At 37.2% G+C, this 21941-nt stretch overlaps 1 protein-coding gene across 1 annotated transcript in view; it reads left to right on the top strand.

Annotated features, from left to right (window-relative positions):
• Positions 1-1653: 1653 nt before the first annotated feature.
• Positions 1654-21941, top strand: part of LOC149075726 (uncharacterized) — a 33625-nt gene continuing 13337 nt past the window's right edge. The window contains exons 1-2 of the mRNA XM_089243232.1: positions 1654-3212; positions 17859-18102. Coding sequence (XP_089099358.1) covers positions 2361-3212; positions 17859-18102 — 1096 coding nt within the window. The 5' untranslated portion in view covers positions 1654-2360. The remainder of the gene's footprint in view (positions 3213-17858; positions 18103-21941) is intronic.

The following is a 21941-nucleotide window of genomic DNA, read 5'->3' as shown; positions in this document are numbered from 1 at the left end:
ATGCCAGGGTCTTCGGTACATCCCCAGAGATGATTTTTTGTCACACCACTCAATAGCAGGGCTTGTTCCGCATAAGTTCGGAGAACTGGGCAGATATGAATTTTTGGGAGCCCTGATGTGTTATCATATTCTAATCAGAGGCATATACAGGGGTAAAGGGCATGCAGGCTGTGCTTGTAATACAAAAAAAAGCAGCCAATTTTTTGGGGGGGGGATCTGAAAATCTGTGGGCCTCGGGTACATGCCCCGTTTGCTCACGCAAGAAAACAGGCCCCGCTCTATAATAAATTGTAAAAAAAATTTGTGACGTCTTCATAGAAATGATCAGTTGAGGGCCCAGAGGTCAGCCCTCGAACAGGGATAAAAATGATTGGATTATTTTATTTTGAAATTGTTTCTTTTGTCAATTGTCGGTTTTGATTAGTTCTGAAAATACTTTTACGCCAATTCTGAGTTTTTGTTAATTACTGATTAAGTAGATTAATTCTGAGATAATTTTAATTTGAAATCGCTTTAAATGATTCTGTAATTATTTTTATTCCGGTAATTCTGAAATTATTTTTCCTTCTCAATGCATCTTTCATCAATTATGGAATTATTTTTTTTCAGTAATTTTTAGTTTTCATCGATTTGTTCTGGAATTATTTCTTTATTAATTAATTCCGAAATTATTTCTTTATTAATTAATTCCGAAATTATTTCTTTATTAATTAATTCCGAAATTATTTCTTTATTAATTAATTCCGAAATTATTCCTTTCATTAATTCCGAAATTATTATTTTTCATTACTACAGTACTTGCATTAATTGTTTTTCAATGTTTTCAATCATTTTTTGAAAAGATCTCCGGGCCACGATGAAAATCTCCGAGGGCTAAATGTGCCCCTCGGGCCATGCGTTGAAGACCGACCTCCCGTGATCGACTTCATTGAAATGGCATTTTACGAGGAGTTTCGTTACTTCTACCAAGCCACGGAAAGAGTTGAGAATACTCACGTCTCACCTTAGATTACAACATCTCAGCAGCACTTGCCATATTTCATTACCTACACGCAGTTGACGTCAAAAGTAGGACCTGATTAAAATAACGTTACTCGAATAATACATCACGGAAGCGAAGAATCCCCCCGACTAATTCTTTTTCCCCGCACATTTCTTTCCTTCCATAACTTCATGAAAATAGAAAAGAACCATCCAATACGTTTATTCAAATTATTCTCGTGTCACAAGGAATAACCAGAACCTCAGTAAAAGACACGGCAGAAACAACAAGAAAGACTGGTAGAGTCTTCACGAAGCAAAAACCAAACCTTGAGAGAAGAAAAGCTGAATTGGGAAAAGTAAATAAAAAAGATAAGAAGAGAGGGGAAGGAAAACAACTTGCAAGAGAGGTATTTTACCTTACAATATGCTACATAGTCTCAAGTCAAGTGGAGTTACTCACCTTAAACAAAGGTTGGCAACACTCTTAGTATCGATAGTCTCTCCTGGTAAGATGACGAGAGCACCAGAGCATGAAAGTCTCTGGGAAGGGAAGAAAGAACATGGAGGGCAGACACACACACACACTCACATGGGAACAAGAGGACCTTTGGACACAATCCAGGAATGAAGACAAAATATATATATAGCATCCAACGAAAAGATACCTACCCCTTTCGAAACGGGCTGAGGTGGCAGAGAGAGAGAGAGAGGCAACATCATGTGTGTTGCGACTTTTTACATTGGAGGAGAAGAAGACGCGGCATTTGTTCCATCAGCACATCGTGGCTGTCGTCGACGAGCAAGAACGGGTAGAAAAGCACACGCACACATACATATACAATGTTGTCCGTCTTGGTGCTATGTTAACAAACAGAAATGTGAACGCCATCAAAATAAAGAAGCAAACAACTTTCTTTGACTCCTACCCTCAACATATGGTGGTGTCAATGTGGCACTTTAGGATTTTTTTATTTTACATGTGAACGAAGCTATTGACGCATAGTTGAAATAGACATATGCCGAGTCTTGTCCTGATGAAAGAATTTTTAAAATATTTTTTATATAGAATATGTCGAGGGGATGTGTTTGTTGAATAGCCGGTATGTTCTCGGGAAAAGCCGTGGTATTTTGATTAAAAGATGAAAGAATCTCAAAGGAGTATCTGTGATTCCAGTCATTTCAGTCGTCCTCTCGGATTATACGTCGCTGGTTGGATAATTTCGTGTCACGTTTTGGATGTAGTGAGAGAGTGGTGTCCCGCGAATATCGTCGATGTTTAATAGGTGCGAGAACGATTCAGTTGATGGAAAAGACTTATCATCGTAAGATCGATTGGCGTTGTGTCAGCAACTTCGTTCGACTCCTCGTTCCGGTGCATGTCTCCATCCGCTGACACACTCCGTTCCTCAAGCACGGCATCTCGGCGCGTCGTAGTACCAATAGGCGGTGGCGGTGGCCCGCCGCCTATGGCATTGCAGAGATCGGAGTTCGAAGATTTCGTGAACGCTTACCGACCTTCTTCGGATGCTCCGAGGAAAGACACCGTCGAACCGCCGCCGCCGAAACCGAAGCTAGCCGAAGAAAGCAAGATCGATTTCGGTAAATCTCTCAAGAGACTCATGAAGAAAGCACCGACATCGCCGAACGTGACCAGCAAGAGCCAGAAGAAAGACAGACTCCCGCCGGAACGAGATAAGGGCGCCGTGGTCGGTAACGAACTCAAGCCACCGTCCACGTCGCAAGTCAAAAAGGCATCTAAGCCAGGCGTTTCGGGTACCGCTCACGTGACGGTGATGGTTCCGGACGATAGCTCAATTCAACCTTCGACATTCCAGCAGAGATCTATAGTATCGCAACATCCCGCCACGATTCCAGTTGATCCAAAGACCCTGCAGCAGCAGCAACCGCACGTATCTATCCGACTCGAGAGCCAACCCAAGAACGGAACAGGTACAAAGACTAAACCTGACAGGAGTAGTAACTCACAGGACAAGCAACCAAAACCACCTCCACCAGCAGTGGATGTCGTGATGGTGCCACCAGTAGTAATGGCACCAGTTCGGCCTCCTAGTCCTTGTCCCGTGCCGGTACTCAAAGCTCCGACGCAGGAGAATCAGAAAGAGCTGCAGAAAACGACATCCAGTCCCCCGTCGACACCAACAGAGCGTGATGCTCATTGCTTTGTGCTGCAGAGGAATATCGTGGATCGGTTCCTGCCTCCAAGGAAAGTAAGGCCATTTTTTTAGCAACTTCTTTAGAGACCGAGACCGATAAGAAACGGTTAGCGCGTCACATTTATTCATTAGGGGGATTATTATTAATTAACCTCACGTAGTTTCAAGCTATTGTCGTATTTTCAACTTTCTGATGATTCGTAAAACATCCATATCTTTTATGGGCATCTTTTTTCAGTCACCTAGTTGGACATTTTCTGTTGTGGCCTTTGTGGTTGTATAAAATTGGGTATATAGGGTGTTTCAGAAAGAGTGTCCAAAGGAACTGAAAAAGATTAAGAGAGAGATTTTCTAAAATGAAGATAAAATACGGAAAATTATCAGTAGAAAAAAAAAGAAATTTAACTGGAATAGTTCCGAATTCGTCGAGATATTATTGAAGGAAATTCTTGATTTTTGCCAATTTTTGCTTTTAGATGTGTTAGAAAAATTTGAGTCTCATCTGGACTTGAAAATCGATATCATGTCATGTCACGCGTCATCTTGATCGTCTTCTCAAATGAAACTGCAACATAAAAATGAAACGGACCAGCGCTCCGCTCACATTGAGTCGAGTTTCTTTCAATTGAATTTTAAATTCACACTTGTGCAATTTTAGGATGAATTAAAGTAGAACGTTGAAATGGAAGTTGTTGTCTATTCAGTTGAGCAATAAAAAAAGTGAAAAAGTACATAAATAGTACATTAAACACTTTCCACATCAAATGAAGGAAATAGCATCACATTTTTTTTTAACTGTTCCTAATTAGCATTTAAAAAACAGCACTCTTTTATACACAGCACAGAGACGAATAATCCTGACATATGATTGTCCACAACGGTCATCTTCAGCTACGAAGGACCACGATACCAACCATAAAAATCGCTGTCTCCATAGAAAACCCAAGGGTATGAAATCATGGTGAAGGAAAACGTAACCACGGGTTTCTGCTGTTCCGCGGAGAAAACTAGATTCACCAAGTTTTTTTTTTTCCGGGGAGGGGGGGGGGGGTCCGTGGAATTAAACGTCACGGAACCCTAAAAAATCCCTTAACCCGGAGAACTTTTCAAGGAAAAAAAAATTTTTTTGTCGTTGACACTCGCGAAGATGTTCTTCATTTTGAGTTTTAACGAAATGTATCCTTTGAAAATTTCCAGACCACATTTGGAGGACCAAACAACTAAGAAACAGTAATTTTAGTAAATTGCGGAATAATTGAGCTGTAAAAAGAATTCAACAAAGCAATATTTTTTCTTTTTCCCTTCAAATTTTTCGTTTGTTAAAAGCAAAGCATATGGGAAAATTTACATGTGAGGAGACACTTCACAACCCAGATTGAACATGGGCGCTTCCGTTGTCAAATCAGCACTTGTCATGTAACACAAACCACGTGACAAGCAAAAAAACATTTGGAATCCTTTGCAGCTCTCCATCTCAAAACTGACCGTATTTTTACTCTGTGCTACTTCACACCTGGTTGTTTTTGTTAGTAATTTTAAAATTTATTGGAAATTTTTTTTCATGAATTTTTAAACCAGAAGATAATGAAAAAAAAAAACTTTCTATCCGATAGGAGTGAAGGTTTTTGGACCCGCTGAACTTACACGAAATTTACAGGACACCTACCCGTATATGAGTAATATTTAAAATTTGTTGGACAACTTCGTAACCATCAAGGGTTCTACGAGCGCTTTTACGGAAAGTCGCATTCGTGACCGCATACGGTTAAGAGGTATTCAGTTTGGATCTTCATACGATAGCTTCCCGCATTTTACCTGCCGCTCGTATGTATTTTATGTTGGAATTCCCTGTGCTGGACTGAGACACAGTTCAGAACCTAAATTGGTTGGAAAGAAACAACCACGATCCCAGTTGGGGATTCGAGCCCAGCCTCATCTAAATACTGACGTGCTACCAGGTGACAAGTAATCGAGCTTTTAAACATGCTAATGATATTTATTAATCGCGCTTACAACCGTTCAATTGTTTTAAAAAGATTATTTTCCACTCAGTAAATATCAGTTCTTGAGGAATAAATTTTACTACTTGGTACGCTTTTGATTCGAGGCCAATTTTATACAATATCCCCCCCCCCTCATATATTTATTATTTTTTACATGATATTCTTTGATATTAAAATTTTTATTCCTTTCCGGAACGTTTTCTGAGATATCTCGTAATATGTATTCAACTGTTTTCAGTCAGTTTCGGATATAAGGAAAGAAACTGTGCGTGTGTGTATGTGCGTGCGTTGATCCAAAAAAGCTATAAGAAATTTGTTGTTGGGTAAATAATTTTTTGTTGAGAAAAAATATATGTACACACTCCCGAACAGATTTATCTTAAATGAAAGGCTGCTGCTGGGAAGATAAATTCAATCAAAAGGCAATCTGTCATATTACGGCACCAGTTGGCCTGTCATTCGTTTTAAGTCTCAATCTCCTCACTTTCAAGAATAAATGCATCTTTCTTTTCAGAGATACACTCTGTCATGTGTCTCCAATGTTTCATGGTCATAATTTAGTTGGACTTAGAACAAAATAAATTAGGTAAATAGCGATATTTTTTTACTCTGAAGAAACACGGCAATAAGAATTTCAACTCTGTTCAATTTTGATGGCAAGTTTTCAAATACCGTCAAACCGAAAGATACCCAGGCCACATCGCCATATGGCAATATCGGCTCATTGTCCTCACGGACTGGATACCTCTGGCAATTTATTCATAAAAAAGCATACATTACGAAATATACATTACAATCATAGCAACTATAAATCATAATCTAAGTATAAAATCATAACCTAAGTATAAAATCATAATCTAAGTATAAAATCATAATCTAAGTATAAAATCAGTTACGAGATCACAATCTACGTATACAATCGGAAATCAAGCATATAAAAGCATGTTAAATTTTATATACACTTTGATCATGATAAAATCAGCTATTTTATATCATAAAATGTTATTCCTGTACAGTAATTACTTATGTCTGGAAGAACTATATGACGGTATACCGATAACACATCCATCTATCATATTATATGATAGATCGGTGTTCGAACTTTAGTCTCTTAAGAGGTCTCATACCTTTTAACATGGTGAAAAACTATGCTCTAATAGAAGTATCATTAAAAATGCTATTTAACCATTGATTTATTTCAAATTTTTTACACATTATCTTGACTATGTGCTATCCTATGCGGGTTTAAAATTTTATATATCTTGGATACTTAATTTTTTGAAGTTTTTCAAGAAAAAAAGCATTAAAAACAACTTGTGCGCATGATGAAATACCATGTGATATCAATGTAATTGAATAAAAATTGATTCAAAATATATATATGAAAGGAACTGTTCAGTTCATGAACAGTTTCGTTCACAGAACATCATTTAAAATTAAATTTCAATATTTAAATTTTAAGTTTCAATTTTTTTAAATTTAAAATTTAATTTAAAATAAGATTAAGTCAATGAAATTTCAAACTTTTGTTCCATTTTATGAACTGAACAGTTTCCTTTATATGTATATTGAATAATTTTTTTTTCAACTACATTGATATCATTGTATTTTATGCGCACGCGAGCCATGTTTAATAAATTGTTTTCTTTTGAAAATTTACAAAAATTAAGTATCCAAGATATGTAAAACGTTATACCAGCATAAGATATCACACATATCAGAACATGTGCAAAAAATTGGAAATAAATCAATGGTTCAATAGTATTTTTAATGATACTTCCATTAGAGCATAGTTTTTCACCATTAAAAGGTACGACAACCCTTAAATCTTCAATCATATCTCTCTCCTACGTCTATCATTTCCCAATAGAAACCTCTCAAAGCTCAAAATCAAAGGGTTCTCAAATATTTTACATTCCGGTCGACCTTGGGGAATGAAATTATGATTTCAAATGTTTCACGGTACCGTCCACGAGGTATCTCGCGAGATTTTGAGGACACGATGAAATGTCGCTATACCCAAGGCCGGAGTAACCCATGTGAAGGCTCTAAGCACTCAAATGATTTGGGTGCTCTCATCCCCTTTACCGCATGGCCCTGGGCTTCATGACAATTAGGTCTGTTTACATATTCGAGAGTAGGTATGTAAAGTGATAAATTTTTTTTTGGGGGGTTCAGAAAAATAATTTTTTCCGGGACCTATGATGATACGAGACTGAAGTGCCAGAGGAGTCTCATGAAAATTTGATCTGGTTAAAATTTTGGAGAGTAAATATGAAAATTGGTACTCTCAGGTATTTATAGCTAGGTAGATGGGTGGGGCCCTCAGAAAAATTTGTTTTGCTTGGGGGCATATGATTCTATTGAAATGGCTTTGGGCTTAATTTATGGAAAATGAGCGAAATCTCAATCCAAAAACTGAGCATTAATGTGAGTTCTTGTTCACAATTAACTTAGTTTCTTTGCTTTTTGTTCTTCTAGTTTCTTTGCACCTTCAATGCCGCGACTAAAACCGAAAATTTTTTTGTCGCTTGGTGGTCTGTACCCATTTTGGCACCTCCTCTTCGTAATTTTTAACGGGCGCTCGGAGCAACACACTCCTTACCCTCCCTTGATTGTGAAGCCCTGGTCAATCTTTTGATAAGAATCTTCAATTGCACAATCAAGTGCTCTTAAAATTTTAGGATTTTCTACCGGATGGTTGATAATGGGGGGAAAATGTACATTAAAAAATTATGCAGTTTGATCATTTTTTGTGGTGCCTCCCCCCCTTCTCCTAATGCCCTAAGCACGTGCTTATTTTGTTTAATAGTTAATCCGGCCCTGGCTATACCCTAGTTAGGAATAATTGTCTTAATTACAATTTTCAATATATTTTCAATCCAAAGTAACTCTGTTAATCACCGTTTCATCTTCTTTTGATTCATACTCTAGATTCTGACGTAGAAATATCTGAACTTGAAATTCTGATCTGAAGTTTTTCTTACTCATAGGGACTAGAAGGGACAGAGAATAGAAAGAAAAGAGGGAGGCTGACACGGGAGAGGATTAAAACGGGATACTTTTTTGATCAAATGAGGATGAAATAACACTGTTTAAGGAGAGGATGGAACGGAAAAGAATGAATTGAGACATAACCAAATATATCTTGAATTACACAATTTGGAATTGACTGTTCCTGAGACAGACGCTCCCTTCTTGCAATTGCCATCTTCAACCTGTTGCTCGTGAGCACTATGGTGTTCTTTGAAGCATCAAGAATATTCAATGCGCGTGTCCAGTTTCATGCTTGCAAGCACTTGATACACGCTTCAATTAAACACCCCATAAAAATTGCATTCAAGGATTACAATTATGCAGATTTCGAGCATAAGTACGTCAAAGTTGACGTTAGGGGTACTCCTCGTTTGATGATGGGCATTGGTAGTGCTCGTGACTCGAGAAAGGTAAAGGGCTCTTCGCACAATGACTGGGTCCAGTCATCCTCTTCGGGCCTCGGGGAAGCAATAATTTATGGCTTTCAATACAAAGGCCATAGAATAATTTCCGAAAACGTACGGTTTTTTACTAGACGCCTTCTGCGGTTGCCGATAGCATCTCTCAGTTTGCGGTTTATGTGTCCAACAAAAACTTTTATTATCTCTTACCTTAATTATCTGAGGAGGATGACTGGACCCAGTCATAGTGAGAAGCGGGCTTAAAGGACCCCCGCTATAACTCCGAAAGAGACGATGCAGTTTGTTGGGAAAGCTGTTGTTGCCTCAAAGAAGACACTTCAGCTGAAACCAGCACTTCCAAGAGGCCTTTGAAACGTTCAGTTAGAAGTCGTAGTGCATCGAGTGCTGCACAATCCAAAGCAAATTTTCTCTCCGGGAATCCTCATGCAAGTTACGGAATTGTATACCATTAGTCTATTGGTAAAATCTTAATGCTTCCAGAAAAATCTTTGGTCTGTGAATCCTTATTGAATCACAAACTATCGATAGTTCAAAAATCTCCCATCCATTCAGAATCTGGAAACTCTATACAGTACATATTTTTACAGATCACCCTGTATTAGTTGCATTTATTGGACCAGAGCAATTCATCTTCCATTCTAATGGCATAATTGTAAAGAAAAAATTGTTACATGTATGAAATTGGTTTGTGATCAAATAATTTTAGAGCATCTACAACGTCTTCATTTTTCACTGTATCGACCAGAACTCGACGATTCACGTCAACCATGATGACGATTCGCCAAGCTGTTAACAAAAATGTCGATTTTTGACAGTTTCTTCGGAGACTCAAAATTGTTGGAAAAATCTGTATTTCGCAAAAATTCTGCTCATGCTCTTTAAGTGAGACATCAGATAAAGATTGGCTAAAGTGTCTAAGGTCACAAAGAAACGTCAACACAGACAACCCACACCGATTTTTAAAGACATAAATTGGCATTGACTCGCTGTTGAATGTCAGGATACTGACTTACTAGTGATACTACGAGGGTGGTACGCGAGAGACTGTATCATCTTCTGCAGTTACCAGCTTGTTTAATTCAACGTTGACGTTTTTTCTCGCGATCTAAGGAGTTTTCAAAGGAGCGATGTCAAGAAAAATCATGTACCGAATGACGTAGTCTTCCTCTTCTTTTTTTTTCCCCCCTTAAAGGCTTGGAACCACTAAAATAAACAAGAAACTGCCACAGAACTCAATGTTAGCAAAGCAAATAAGATATGCCAAAAACACACTTGCGAACATTAAATAATAAAAAAAAGACTGGAAAATATGCGTTTAGTTCAACTGCTCGCTATGCGATATTCCTTTGGCAAACACACAGGAAATTCGTTTTCGCGAAACATTTTCACGTAAAGCATGTGTATTTTTTAGTGAAAAAAAAATTGTCCAATCGAAAGAATTCAAGTACAGTAGAACCAAGTGAAAACACATGTAATTTCCATTTAAGACCTTGAAAAAATAATTAAATTTGAATTAAGATAAATTTTGCATGCGTTTAACTCATTTCCAAAATTTTAAAGAGCTTTTTTTTATTGTTATTAATTGGATCTGGCTCCATACGCAAGTAAAGATTTATTATTATTATTATCATTATTAATTTTGATACAGTGGAACCTCCCCTAATGGACACTCCCTGCTAACGGACACTTCTCTTATCCCCGGTCCCGTGGAATAGGGCTTTTATGTATTTCACTCCTCGTTAACGGATACTCTCGATAGCGGACAGTAAAATCAGGCAAATTCTAATTTTTTTTCGAAACTATATTTTATTAGTTTTTTGGGTTTTAATATTAAACTTTCTCATAAATCGAGAATTTAAAATATTCAACTAATATTATGTTTAACCTTAAGCTCGTATTGGTGAATATGGTAAACCACCAATTAATTACTTAATTAACTGAACGTAACTATTGTCAAGGATGTTGAATTCGAATGGTAATGTTGGTTTTATTAGTCGATGATACGTGTGAAGAAACAAAATATTACAAGACTGATAATGTTGCGAATCTTTTATCTTCTTCCTTCAAACCTATTTTAATTTAGTTTTATTGTGAAACATCTGTAAAGGCTGGTATCATGTAAGAATAAAATTATTAATTGACTTGATGAAGAGAGAGGGAAGGTTATAAATTTTTCCATATTTATCAGACTTGCCAACTTTATTTGGGAATTATTGAGCATGCATATCCGCCGGTAAAAGTGATAAAAGTAGTGAAATCTAATCAAACGTACTTTATATTGAGATGACTGCTGATTATGCATAACCACCGGTGTATCGTATCACTTTTACACACACATTAACATATATTTGTATAGGAACCACTTTCGTCCGAAGCAATACGACATACAAACGAGATTCGACTGTATATCATATCTCCGCATTAGCGGACACATGACCCCCACATCCTTGAGCAGGACTCCTAGGCTGAGATCTTTTGCGAGCCCTCGGTTAGACTTTTCACGGGCCCTTCTATAGTTAATTTACAGCGTGAAAAAACAAAAAAGCATGCGAATTGTCCGGGTTACCGGGACTAGAGCCCTGTCAGCCCCGCCCTTGTGGGAGCCATGAACGGACAATCCCGTTAGCGGACCAAATTTTTGGTTCCATGGGTGTCCGTTATCGAGAGGTAGGTTCTACTGTATAAGGAAATCTTTTGTAATTGCATCGAGATCCAAATAAGATTTTGAAATAGGTCAGATTACGTTTAATAGAATCGCTTATGGTTTTTGGAATTTTAGTAGAAAAAAGTAAAATATTTCATTAAATGAAAAAATATTGAGAATGTGCATTAGATATGCACAGTATTATTTTTATTGCCACAACAAAGTCGGTTAGACTTATTAACCGAATCATTAAAGTTTAAAAAAAAAATTAAGTGGATTTCAATGAAAGATTTAAAATTGTTAATAATACCTCTCAAAATTTTTTTCCGGCATAGCTCTATCGATATTATAAGTATTTTCTGCACGGTATATTTTATAAAACTTCAATTTTTCAACATTTTTGATGAGTTCTGAAGTGGAAAAATTACAATTTTTGGTTCAAAATTTTTTGTACAGGGTTTCTTGTAAGTGCCGATGCGTCCATTATCTCATCAGCCGTCCGTCGTAGAGATATAGTTTCAGTTTAAAAAGTGCTCAAAAATCTTTTAAAAATTACCATGTACCAATTTTGAGAGTGAAAATGCAATGTGTCACAAAACCCCCACCGTCGGCACAGTGGTGGTCGGTTGAAGTTGGTTTTCTGTGATTCCCAACATCAAGGCGTGAATGCGAGCCGATCTCCCCTTTGAAAAGTCTCGCCACAGGGAGCAACGGACCTGAAAACAGTACAAATTTAATTGAATCATAACACATCATCACTTCACTTCTGAAATATAGATGCAGCACTGAAGTATCAAACACAACACTACATAAGCACTCAGACTGTTAGGTACATACACACAGTTACACTTCCAGTGTAAAACCCATTAGGTATTAAATCGCCCATAGATGGTGATAGACCTGAGTTGTGCTCGGTTTGAAAGAAAGTGTGTCGCAAAATAAAAAAATCTACATTTTAATACGGTCCCCCTGTTCTCTAACTTCCAATAAGAAAGTTGTTGCCCTGTCTCTCCTGAGACCAACAAAAAAATAGTCCATGTTTCTAAGTGCTATATTCGCTTAGATATTTGAATTCACAAATCGGAGAAAAGTTATGAAAGAACAACAAAAACTAATGGACAACGCCCTTTCCCTGACTTTCCCTCATTTCTTTTCCCAACTTCTCTCCGATTTTCGGATTGGAATATTTCAGCGAATATATATATATATATATACATATAATATATAATATCTCATACTTAGAAACATGATTTTTTTCTGTTCGCCTGCGGAGAAATAGGGCAACAACTTTCTAATTGGCAGTTAGATTACAGGGGGACCAAATAAAAACTTAGATTTTTATTTTGTGACACAATGTATGTGCACTCTCCAAACTGGTACAGAGTAATTTATGAACAACTTTTGAGCATTTATGAAATTGGAATCATACCTCTACGATGAACTGTTGATGAGATAAAGAACGCATTAGCACTTACGGGACACCCTGCACACAATACTATTGTTCCGGATAATTTTTCACAAGTTCTTGAAATAAGCAGAGGGTGGAAACACTTTGCAGGGCGTTACAAATTTATTTACAGAACGGCAATTTTTATATGTATTTACAAGCACAGATATACGCTAACCACAGATCAGAATTTCCTTATTGAGCCTAAAGTCCAATAACTCTCTCCGTTTTTATAGATACGACGAAAATTCTAGAATTCTTTCATAGTTCCGGTTTTGTGGCGCCACCGTCTGGAGAAATTCTAGATAAATCTAGAAGTTTCGAGCATATCTTGACATTTCCGGTTTGGAGGTTGTTGTCCCGAGGCGTTCTTTAAAAATTGCGCTACGATATGTTTCGTAACTCTATTCACTTCGTTCAACGACAATAGTAGCAAGCCTATTTGTTTCATAAATTTACTATATGTATTATCTATTACTTATCTGTTACATACATTTGATTAAGATTTGAGACAAAAAAAAAGTTTCTCAATCAACGTTGATTAATTTATAGGAGAATTGCTTGCTCGAACTATTGCAAAGGAGCAGTTTCCCCTTTTCCATCTTTTCAAAATTTCTAGTTTTTTGTTGAATTGCCACAAAATCAAAAGCATTATTTAATCTTTAATTTCACTCTTTCCCCCTGAAATTATCGATAGTGTGAATGCGTATTTTAGAAAACTGCCGCTATGCTTTTTGAATGAGAAATCAGGTAGAGATTGGCTATAGTGGCGAGGGATTCTTACCGTTGCTTCCACTTATCGAAATTTGGATGTTTCTTTTTTGTATCATATTGGCTAAAATTTAAAATTTTCTCCAGTTCTCAATTTTTTTGTGGCATTTTGCTTACGCGTTTTAAGCTAAAAAATGTACTCCGCATCGGAAAGAAGTAACTTCAATCAAACTTACTGCTGACAGAATAACACCCAACAATGACATAAGCTCAAAATGACATAAAAAAATGGGTATTAACCCATTGACCACTCTTACAATTGGTGACGAAATCGCATGATTTTTTTATACATATGGTGACTGGCAACTTGAACAACATATTTTCGAAGTTTCAAAAAATTGGACATGAATATAGCATTAATTAATGTAAATTTCCCAACTAATTAACTTTATAATCAATATAAATAGATTATCTTAGTAAAATCAAAAGTTAATAATTATAATTTTGGGAAACCTCATGTACCATGTGACAAAAAGAATCCGGGGAAAAATGATTTTTTTTCTATTTTCAAAAAAAATTATTTCTGTCCATGGTCAGAAAAATAAAATTTCAAATAGAAAATCGGGATAAAATTTCTGAAAATTTCATTTTTGAAAAATCATAAAAAAATTCAATTTCATTGTGAACAAATTTTAAAATATACTATGACAATCGTTTCAGTTCTCAAAAATGTTCATTTTATACAAAAATTTTAATGTCAATTCAAAAATTCAATTGTCAATTCAATTCAAAAATTCAATTGTCAATTCAATTCAAAAATTCAATTGTCAATTCAATTCAAAAATTCAATTGTCAATTCAATTCAAAAATTTCAAATTACATTAAAAAAATTCAAAATTAAATTAAAATTTTTAACGAAGCATTGTGTAAATGCAACGTCACTCAAAAATGGGTTAACAGGAATTCTTAGTTATATAAGGTAATGCTTAATTATGTAAAGGAATGCTGGATGGCTGTTTATTCCTATGAAGTTTGTCTTGGTATCCTTTATCATTTATGCCATCGTGTTCTCTTGTCCCGTTGCTGATGGAGTTTGAAGGGAAGACAAGTCCAGTGAATGGGTTTAGAAATGAACGTCACAAAAAGCTGTTCCGCAATATTCTTTTTCGAAGAACTTGTTATAAAATACCCAGAAATAGAATTTCCAAAGGATTTAATTAAGCAGAAGTAATGATTCCATGAACAGAAATAAAGTAAATTGTTGACTGAATTAATTTGGTTGAGGTTTTTGATAAATGAGCGTAATGAGCTGATTCTATTGAGTGAAACCTACTACTACTGGTTATCCCGATTTCTGCAGGGGCCCCCCAAAAGACCCTAACTTTACCCCTTTTTTTCTAATTTGTGTGTGTGTGTGTGAGAGAGAGGCCCAATATTTTTTTTCTAACCAACTTTAACCCGCTTCTGTGTGTAACTACATAACTGTGCTAATAAATTTTTGCGTATTTTCAGTAAGTATGTTTTCCTTGATTTCAATTAATGTTATTTAAAGTGAATAAAATGTAAACAAACACAAAACACACACCTAAGCATTCATTTTGAACGTGCGAAATGCACAGATGTGTCATTTATGCGAATTTCAGTGCACGCCGCTTAATGTGATCACATCGGGACTCGATAATTGTTTTGGGATAATGACGAACCGATTGATAACTGTATCCGAAAAAAATCTCTGTTGTAAGTGCCATGACAATATGTCCCGTTTGGTCGGTTAGTAAGTACGGAAACAAGACTACCAAATTTTTCTTTACCACGTAAGTGGTTTCAAGATGTTAAATGATGTCCTTTTTTTCCATACTTACAAAATTCTAAATGAAACAGGATATTCTTCTCCTTGGAGCTAAAATCCTTTTTTTTTGCATTCAGAAATTGTGAGGAGTTAAAATAGAATTTTATTTCTTTCCTTAATTCGAACTGGGCACAACTCCGGTCTATCACTTTGGGCGTTTAATACCGATTTAGTTGTGCCGGAAGTGTAACTGCGTATACCCAACAGTCTGAGTGCGAATTTTTCATGCTGCCATCTATACTTCAAATTGCGACTGAAGTGTAATGATTGATTATTTGTACCACTGTAGGCCTATTGCTCTCTGTGGCGAGAATTTTTAGCCAGGAGATCGGCTCGCATCCATATCGCCAAGAGAAGAGATCTTGAGAATGTGGTAGAACTCTCTAGAAGCGTTTCTCTGACTATATAGTGCACCACCAGGAGAGAACTAGAAGGAGTTTATTGAAATTTCTTGAAGAGACGAGATAGCTTGTATATAAGAGAGAAGCCTCTCTGTTTTTAGCGGGCTTCGTCAAAATCGCTGCTTGTAAATACTTGTAGCTGTTCTGTGAAATAAATCTGTGTTGTCTTTCGAATTGCTCCGCAATAAATGCTTAGATAAAAAAAAAGTTTGCGAACTGAATTTACATCTTTTGGAAAAACTGATCAATCGATGTATGAGGTGTGGGTTTCGCTGAGTATTCCAACTTCTTCAAATTGTATTTTAAGCTGCGAGACCAATACCTTTCCGTCATTGTGTTTACAGGTAGATGTGTTTTTAATCCACCCGGTACAGTACAAACGCTATCGTAGCGTCCAGTACTTGAAAAAATGAATAGTTTTTGATACTGCTTTTTTTTTTTGCTGTTCACTCTACTTCTTCCATACCGTCTTCTCGAGATCCCTAATTTCAAAACGATGTCTGTCATTTCTCTCGGTGGTATGCTATGATCTTCTATTCTCAAATTATCATCTCTAGAGGCATAATCGTCCGGCGATACCGTCATAAATCGTTCGTATTTGATGTCATCAGTTTTTTTTATCTTAGTGATACAGAGCGACAATTACTAGAGCTGACATGGAATCGTGTGTAATTAAACAGCGTGGAATCATGTGTAAAATGTACGATCACAACCAGCAACATGTGATTTTAGATCCTAAACTGCCATCAGAGTTGCCAAACATATTAACAAACTTCAAGTCAAAATTTCATTCAAAAGTAGCCATAAAGTAGGGCTATCAAATTCGGAAACTAAGAAAGGAGGATGCCTGAGTGACCACCCTTTTTGACGTGACTTTCCCCAATTTTCAAAACAGACGGTGCCACTATTTTGACAGATAAAAACGGCAGCGCCAATAATTTCTCCTGACTAAAACAGAAATCAAAAAGAATTCTGGTTAATTTCAAGGGAAAAAACCACGGAAAAACACTCATGTGTTGCTGAAGATATGTTTCCTAAAAAAAAAAAAAATTCCGGAAACTTGAAAAGGACGACAAAATTGTGAATTTTCCGAAACGTAGGAGGACGCTTGAAATGGCATCAAATAGGAGGACATCTGGTAAACCTACATAAAGAGGATCAAATGCGGGAACTTGTGCTATCATCTAGTGAGTACAATTTCAACCAAAACCGCACCTATCGGTGTCCGTACAGGGATATTAGTCCAATTGAACGACTGATGAAAATTTTGTCCGTGACCGTATCTGAGGGTACCCATAGAGCAGGGGAGCGTTCGAAATACATTATTTAAATAGGCTTTTTGCCAGGAAATTTTTATTTGGCAGTGAAACCGGGGTGACCGTTAAGAGCACTTTTACTGTATTTTGATGACATCGGAAGCACACTGTTTTATTTCAAGTCACAACAAATAAATCGGAAGAGATTTGCGAGACTAATAAAGATAAATGGAAAAAGTTGCTATCAAAAGTTTAAAAATAAACTTTAAAAAATAAAGTTTGGCTTTTTTTGAAAATTATTTTATAAACTTTCAATAATTTTATTACTTTGGTATTACTTTTGACAAAATGTTTCTATTTTTTTTCCGGTGATGCTTCTCATAGCAAAAGGTGTTTATACAAAAAGTTTCAATCTTTTTCGCGACAGTTAACAATTTTGTAATTAAGAAATTTTAATTACTCTGTTGTTTTAGATAAGCGTTTATAGCTTATCGTTAGGGATTTTGTAGTTTGATTTTCTTATTTGTGTCGTCATTCGTTAAAAACTTGTCTCATAATTCCTTTCAAACGAGAATTTGGTCGATATTGATAACATACTAACTTCCTTCCTTAATTTAATTTTTTTACCAAAATTTCACACAGTACTCTTATCACTAAATTCATCACTTTTGCACGCCTTTTCTCACTTATCTCGTTTTATGTAGAGTTGAATCATTCATCTATTTTTAGGATCCAGGGAGAGAAGAGAAAACACAAAAATGTTTCCGAGTTTATTTCAACGTCATCTATCTACGTAATATCGTAATACGCGAACACTTTAATGAATTTCCTAATTCATCTCTGGATTTTAATTCTCAGTTAATTATGATGCTTGTGTAAATTAATGTTGATGGCTATCTCTTACTTTATCGTTATCATTTTTTATTTTCAGAACCAGGATCCTTTGTTGAATCTAAGGGTAATAGAAATTCCAGACCGTAAGTACAGGGTGATAATAGAGTTCGAAGAGTCTCTATTCCAACAGAAGCCGTGCTATTCTCCGAGTGGACTCTGCGTCGTGGATACGGTCGAGGGTCAGGGCAAGGATCACTGGGACCAACTGGAAGCGTTCAATTGGACGAGGCAGAGCAAAGTTGCGGCGGGAGGAATGCTTCTGTCTAATGTCGAAAAACTGTGTAAGCATGATTCAATTAGAATTCTCTTTTTTTTTTTTATAATGGAATGGAGAGGAAGATGACATGAAGGTACAAACAACTCTAAAGTTTTCAATGGTACTGGTATTGCCACTGTGGCGGTCGAGTGGTGATGGACTTGCATTACGAGGACCCGAAATCAACCATGATCCCCGCTCAGTCCCCATAGGGAATATAAGCTGGTTACCCAGAGGGTTTGGGCTATGGTGGAAGAGCGATGAGACGCCCGAAGCGCTAAGCATCGAAAGACCACAAGCCGGGAACAAAACACAAAATTGAGGTTACATCGGGCAGGTGCTTATGTCGCACGTCACCAGCAGGCCTCGAAGGGGCCCCACAAATAACTATAGACATATATATACACACAATACTCTATTCAACTTTACAACAGAGACACAAACGCAGAACAAAAACGCTATGCCAGAGCAGTGGGATACAAAATACAATGACGGAAACATGACATGTAGAAAAGCACAATGACAGAAGCATGACATGTAGAAAAGCACAATGATGGAAACATGACATGTAGAAAAGCACAATGACGGAAACATGACATGTAGAAAAGCACAATGACGGAAACATGACATGTAGAAAAGCTCTATGCATCTAACAGGCAAATGCAAAGAGATATAGAAACACAAAATATAACGGGATACATGATGCTGAGCAAAACGCTGTACAAGTGCAGTGAATTAAGAACTGCGGCAGAATTACAAGAGGCATATGAAAATATGGCATATGCATATGACGAGACTGGGTACCATCAGAGTCACAAAACCTAGGGCTATGTACCCAACTGCTTTGTTATGCAAACTGTTGTGTCTTTTTCTGCTTTGGCAGAATCATTAATTGCAATCTACTACATTTGTATTATTCGGCAATATATCGATGATTCCCCTCCTCAATTAAAATGAATTATACGAATTTTGTTGATAGGATTTTGGTAGGAAAAGTAGGACAAAAAACCGAGGAAGTAGGACAAAATTAGGACATTTTACCAAATGAAGTATGAAAAGTAGGAAAAGTAGGACGAGAGTGGAAGTTCTGTGTGTGTTATAGGGCAGAGCAAGGCTGTAGCGAGTGGGGGGGGGGGCACTTGATCCCCTTTCCTAGAAATGTTAGAAAATGACTGAAATATGTACAGGGTGATTCCATGATTTCCCCCTTGTCGCATTTTTTAGTAGCGAACCGTTGATCCTAGACGCAGACTTCCAATTAGAAAAGTATCCGAATAGCGTACAGAGCTCAGTTGCGTCATTTATGTTGCAAGGTTATAGTTGTTGAAAAATACATAAATTAATTTTTTATTTGGTTATAAAGAAGAACAGCATAAACTAACGGACTTCCCCCCCCCCCTCGTTTATGCTGTTCTTTCCCAACTTTTCTCTGATTTTGAGGTTCAAAAATATCTAAGCCAATATTGCACTTAGAAACGTGGAATTATCTTTGTTGGTCTCATGAGAGAGACAGAGCAACAACCTTCTAATTAGATTTTTTTTCTATTTTAATAACTCTATAACCTTTTGCAACATGAATGACGTTATCTGAGTTCTACACGTTATTTGGATACTTTTTCTAATTGAAAATATACCTTTCAATTAGATGATCATTACTGATCGCATTTTAGTGACGAACCGTTGATCGTCAGTAAAATGTGGCAAGGGGAATTATGGAATCACCCCGTAGAATATCATGGTAAAGTCTATTGTTCTATCTCTTCGGTCCTTCCCCCGAAATATTGGTTATCCCCCCCCCCCAATTGGAAAATAACTTCCTAAAAATTCTAAAATATGAAACACAAAATATACGATAAAAAATCCTGAAAGTTAGAAATTCCAAAATATGCACCAAAAACTACCTACTTTTTGTACAGGGTGGGCAAAAAGTCCGTAGAAACTTTAAAAATGAATAAAAGCCGAAAAAATAACCGAAATGAAAAACGGTTTGCAGGGTTAGCATCGCGGGAATTTTTTTGACAGGAAAAAAAACTCAAAAAACAGTCGATAGGTGGCACTGTTAGGAGAAACTTCGGTGGAAATATGCAAATGAGACGGTTCTTGCGTGCTCCTGATCCTGTATGTGGACCTGCTGCACTTTGCCGTTGATAGATTTGTGACTCGCCTGCAATGTGTTATCCCCTCTGGTGGTGGTGATGTGGAACACGTACTGCTGTAATAAACGATTTGGAGGCATTCTGTTCGTTATTTGCGTATCTTTTCTTTGACTTGTGTACGTCAGCACCACCTATCGGCAGTTTTTCTAGTTATTTTTTTCCTGCCTTAAATTCCCGTGATCTAGCGGTGAATGAGCAGCGTTGTTTAACGCTTCTGCGCGAGAAGGTCGTGTCATGTTTGCGTGACAGAGATGCGCTTTCTACCGTCGCGTTTATGCAAGATGGAGCAACTAGCCACACAGCTACTCCGGTTTAGGCATTCTTGATACAGACATTCGGGGAAGACAAAATCATTAGCAGACGTTGCAGGTTCCCATGGCCTCCAGATTTGACACCGACAGACTTCTGGTTATGGGGATACTTGAAATCCGGGGTGTATCGATCCAGTCCATCCAATCTGTCGGAATTGAAAGATGCGATCCGCCGACAGGTGTCATGTATACATCCGGACCTGCTGCACTCTGTCGTTGCTGGATTTGTGACTCGCCTGCAATGTGTTATCCCTTGTGGTGGTGGTCACGTGGGAACACACATGTGGAGACATTCTGTTCGTTATTTGCGTATCTTTTCTTCGACTTGTGTACGTCAGCGCCCAGACTTCCAAGTCTATCTCCGCCTATGGACGGAAGGGGCGAATTCCGTAAGCTCGTTTGATCATCCTGTATTTTACGGGGAAAACAAATTTTTCTATATTATTCGGCTCTTGGGAGGGGCGGTCGTTCCCATCTCCCCTCCTAGACCCGTGCCTGAGCGAAGGCGAACATCTTCAGCTGTCAATGGAGTGGAGGCAGGCATCTTTAGCTGTGAATGAAGTAGGTATGGATGAGGCAAGTATCTTTTCAGCTATGAGTAGAAGCAGGCATATTCAGTTACGAATGGAGTAGAAGCAGGCATCTTCAGTTACGAATGGAGTAGAAGCAGGCATATCTTCAGTTACGAATGAAGCCGAGGCATTTATCTTCAGTTACGAATGAAGCCGAGGCATTTATCTTCAGTTACGAATGAAGCCGAGGCATTTATCTTCTGTTACGAATGAAGCCGAGGCATTTATCTTCAGTTACGAATGAAACCGAGGCATTTATCTTCAGCTGCGAATAGAGCTGAGACAGGCATCTTGAGCTGCGAATGCAGCGGAGGCAGGCGTATCCAGGGTAATGTGTCGAAGGAGTGACTTAATACCTCGTATGTAAGCTCATCGGACCTTATACAGACATATCGGATCATCCCGTATTTTAAGAGACAAACAGAATTCTCTCCTATCATTCGGCTCTTGGGAGGGGTGATCGCCCCCCTCCCCCGCTGGATCTGTTCTTGCTATTAACTCACTAAATCCCACCTGCGAAAAAAACCCGGAGTCATGGAAGTATTATGAGTAGAGCCCGGATTATATGCACAAAAAAAGCCTCGAAATATGCTCTAAAAATATGCACTTTAAATGTCAAAACATGCATCAATAAACTCAAAACATTCACTCAAAAATACGTTAAAAAAGCCTAAAAATGTTAAAACATCCGAAATATTTATCAAAAAATATCCATTAAAAAAATTACCATGCAAAAAATATATATATACATGTTTTTAAAATGGATATTTTGTATTCCTTAGTGCATATTAATTTACAAAAAATATCTCCATATATGTGTATACT

The sequence above is a fragment of the Pholcus phalangioides genome, unplaced genomic scaffold (assembly GCF_987345545.1).
Source record: "Pholcus phalangioides strain wild (caught in Gottingen) unplaced genomic scaffold, Ppha-v1.0 ptg000015l_1, whole genome shotgun sequence".
Classification (NCBI taxonomy): domain Eukaryota; kingdom Metazoa; phylum Arthropoda; class Arachnida; order Araneae; family Pholcidae; genus Pholcus; species Pholcus phalangioides.
Note: the sequence above shows the minus strand (reverse complement) of the source record. Positions and strands in the feature narration are given on the sequence as shown.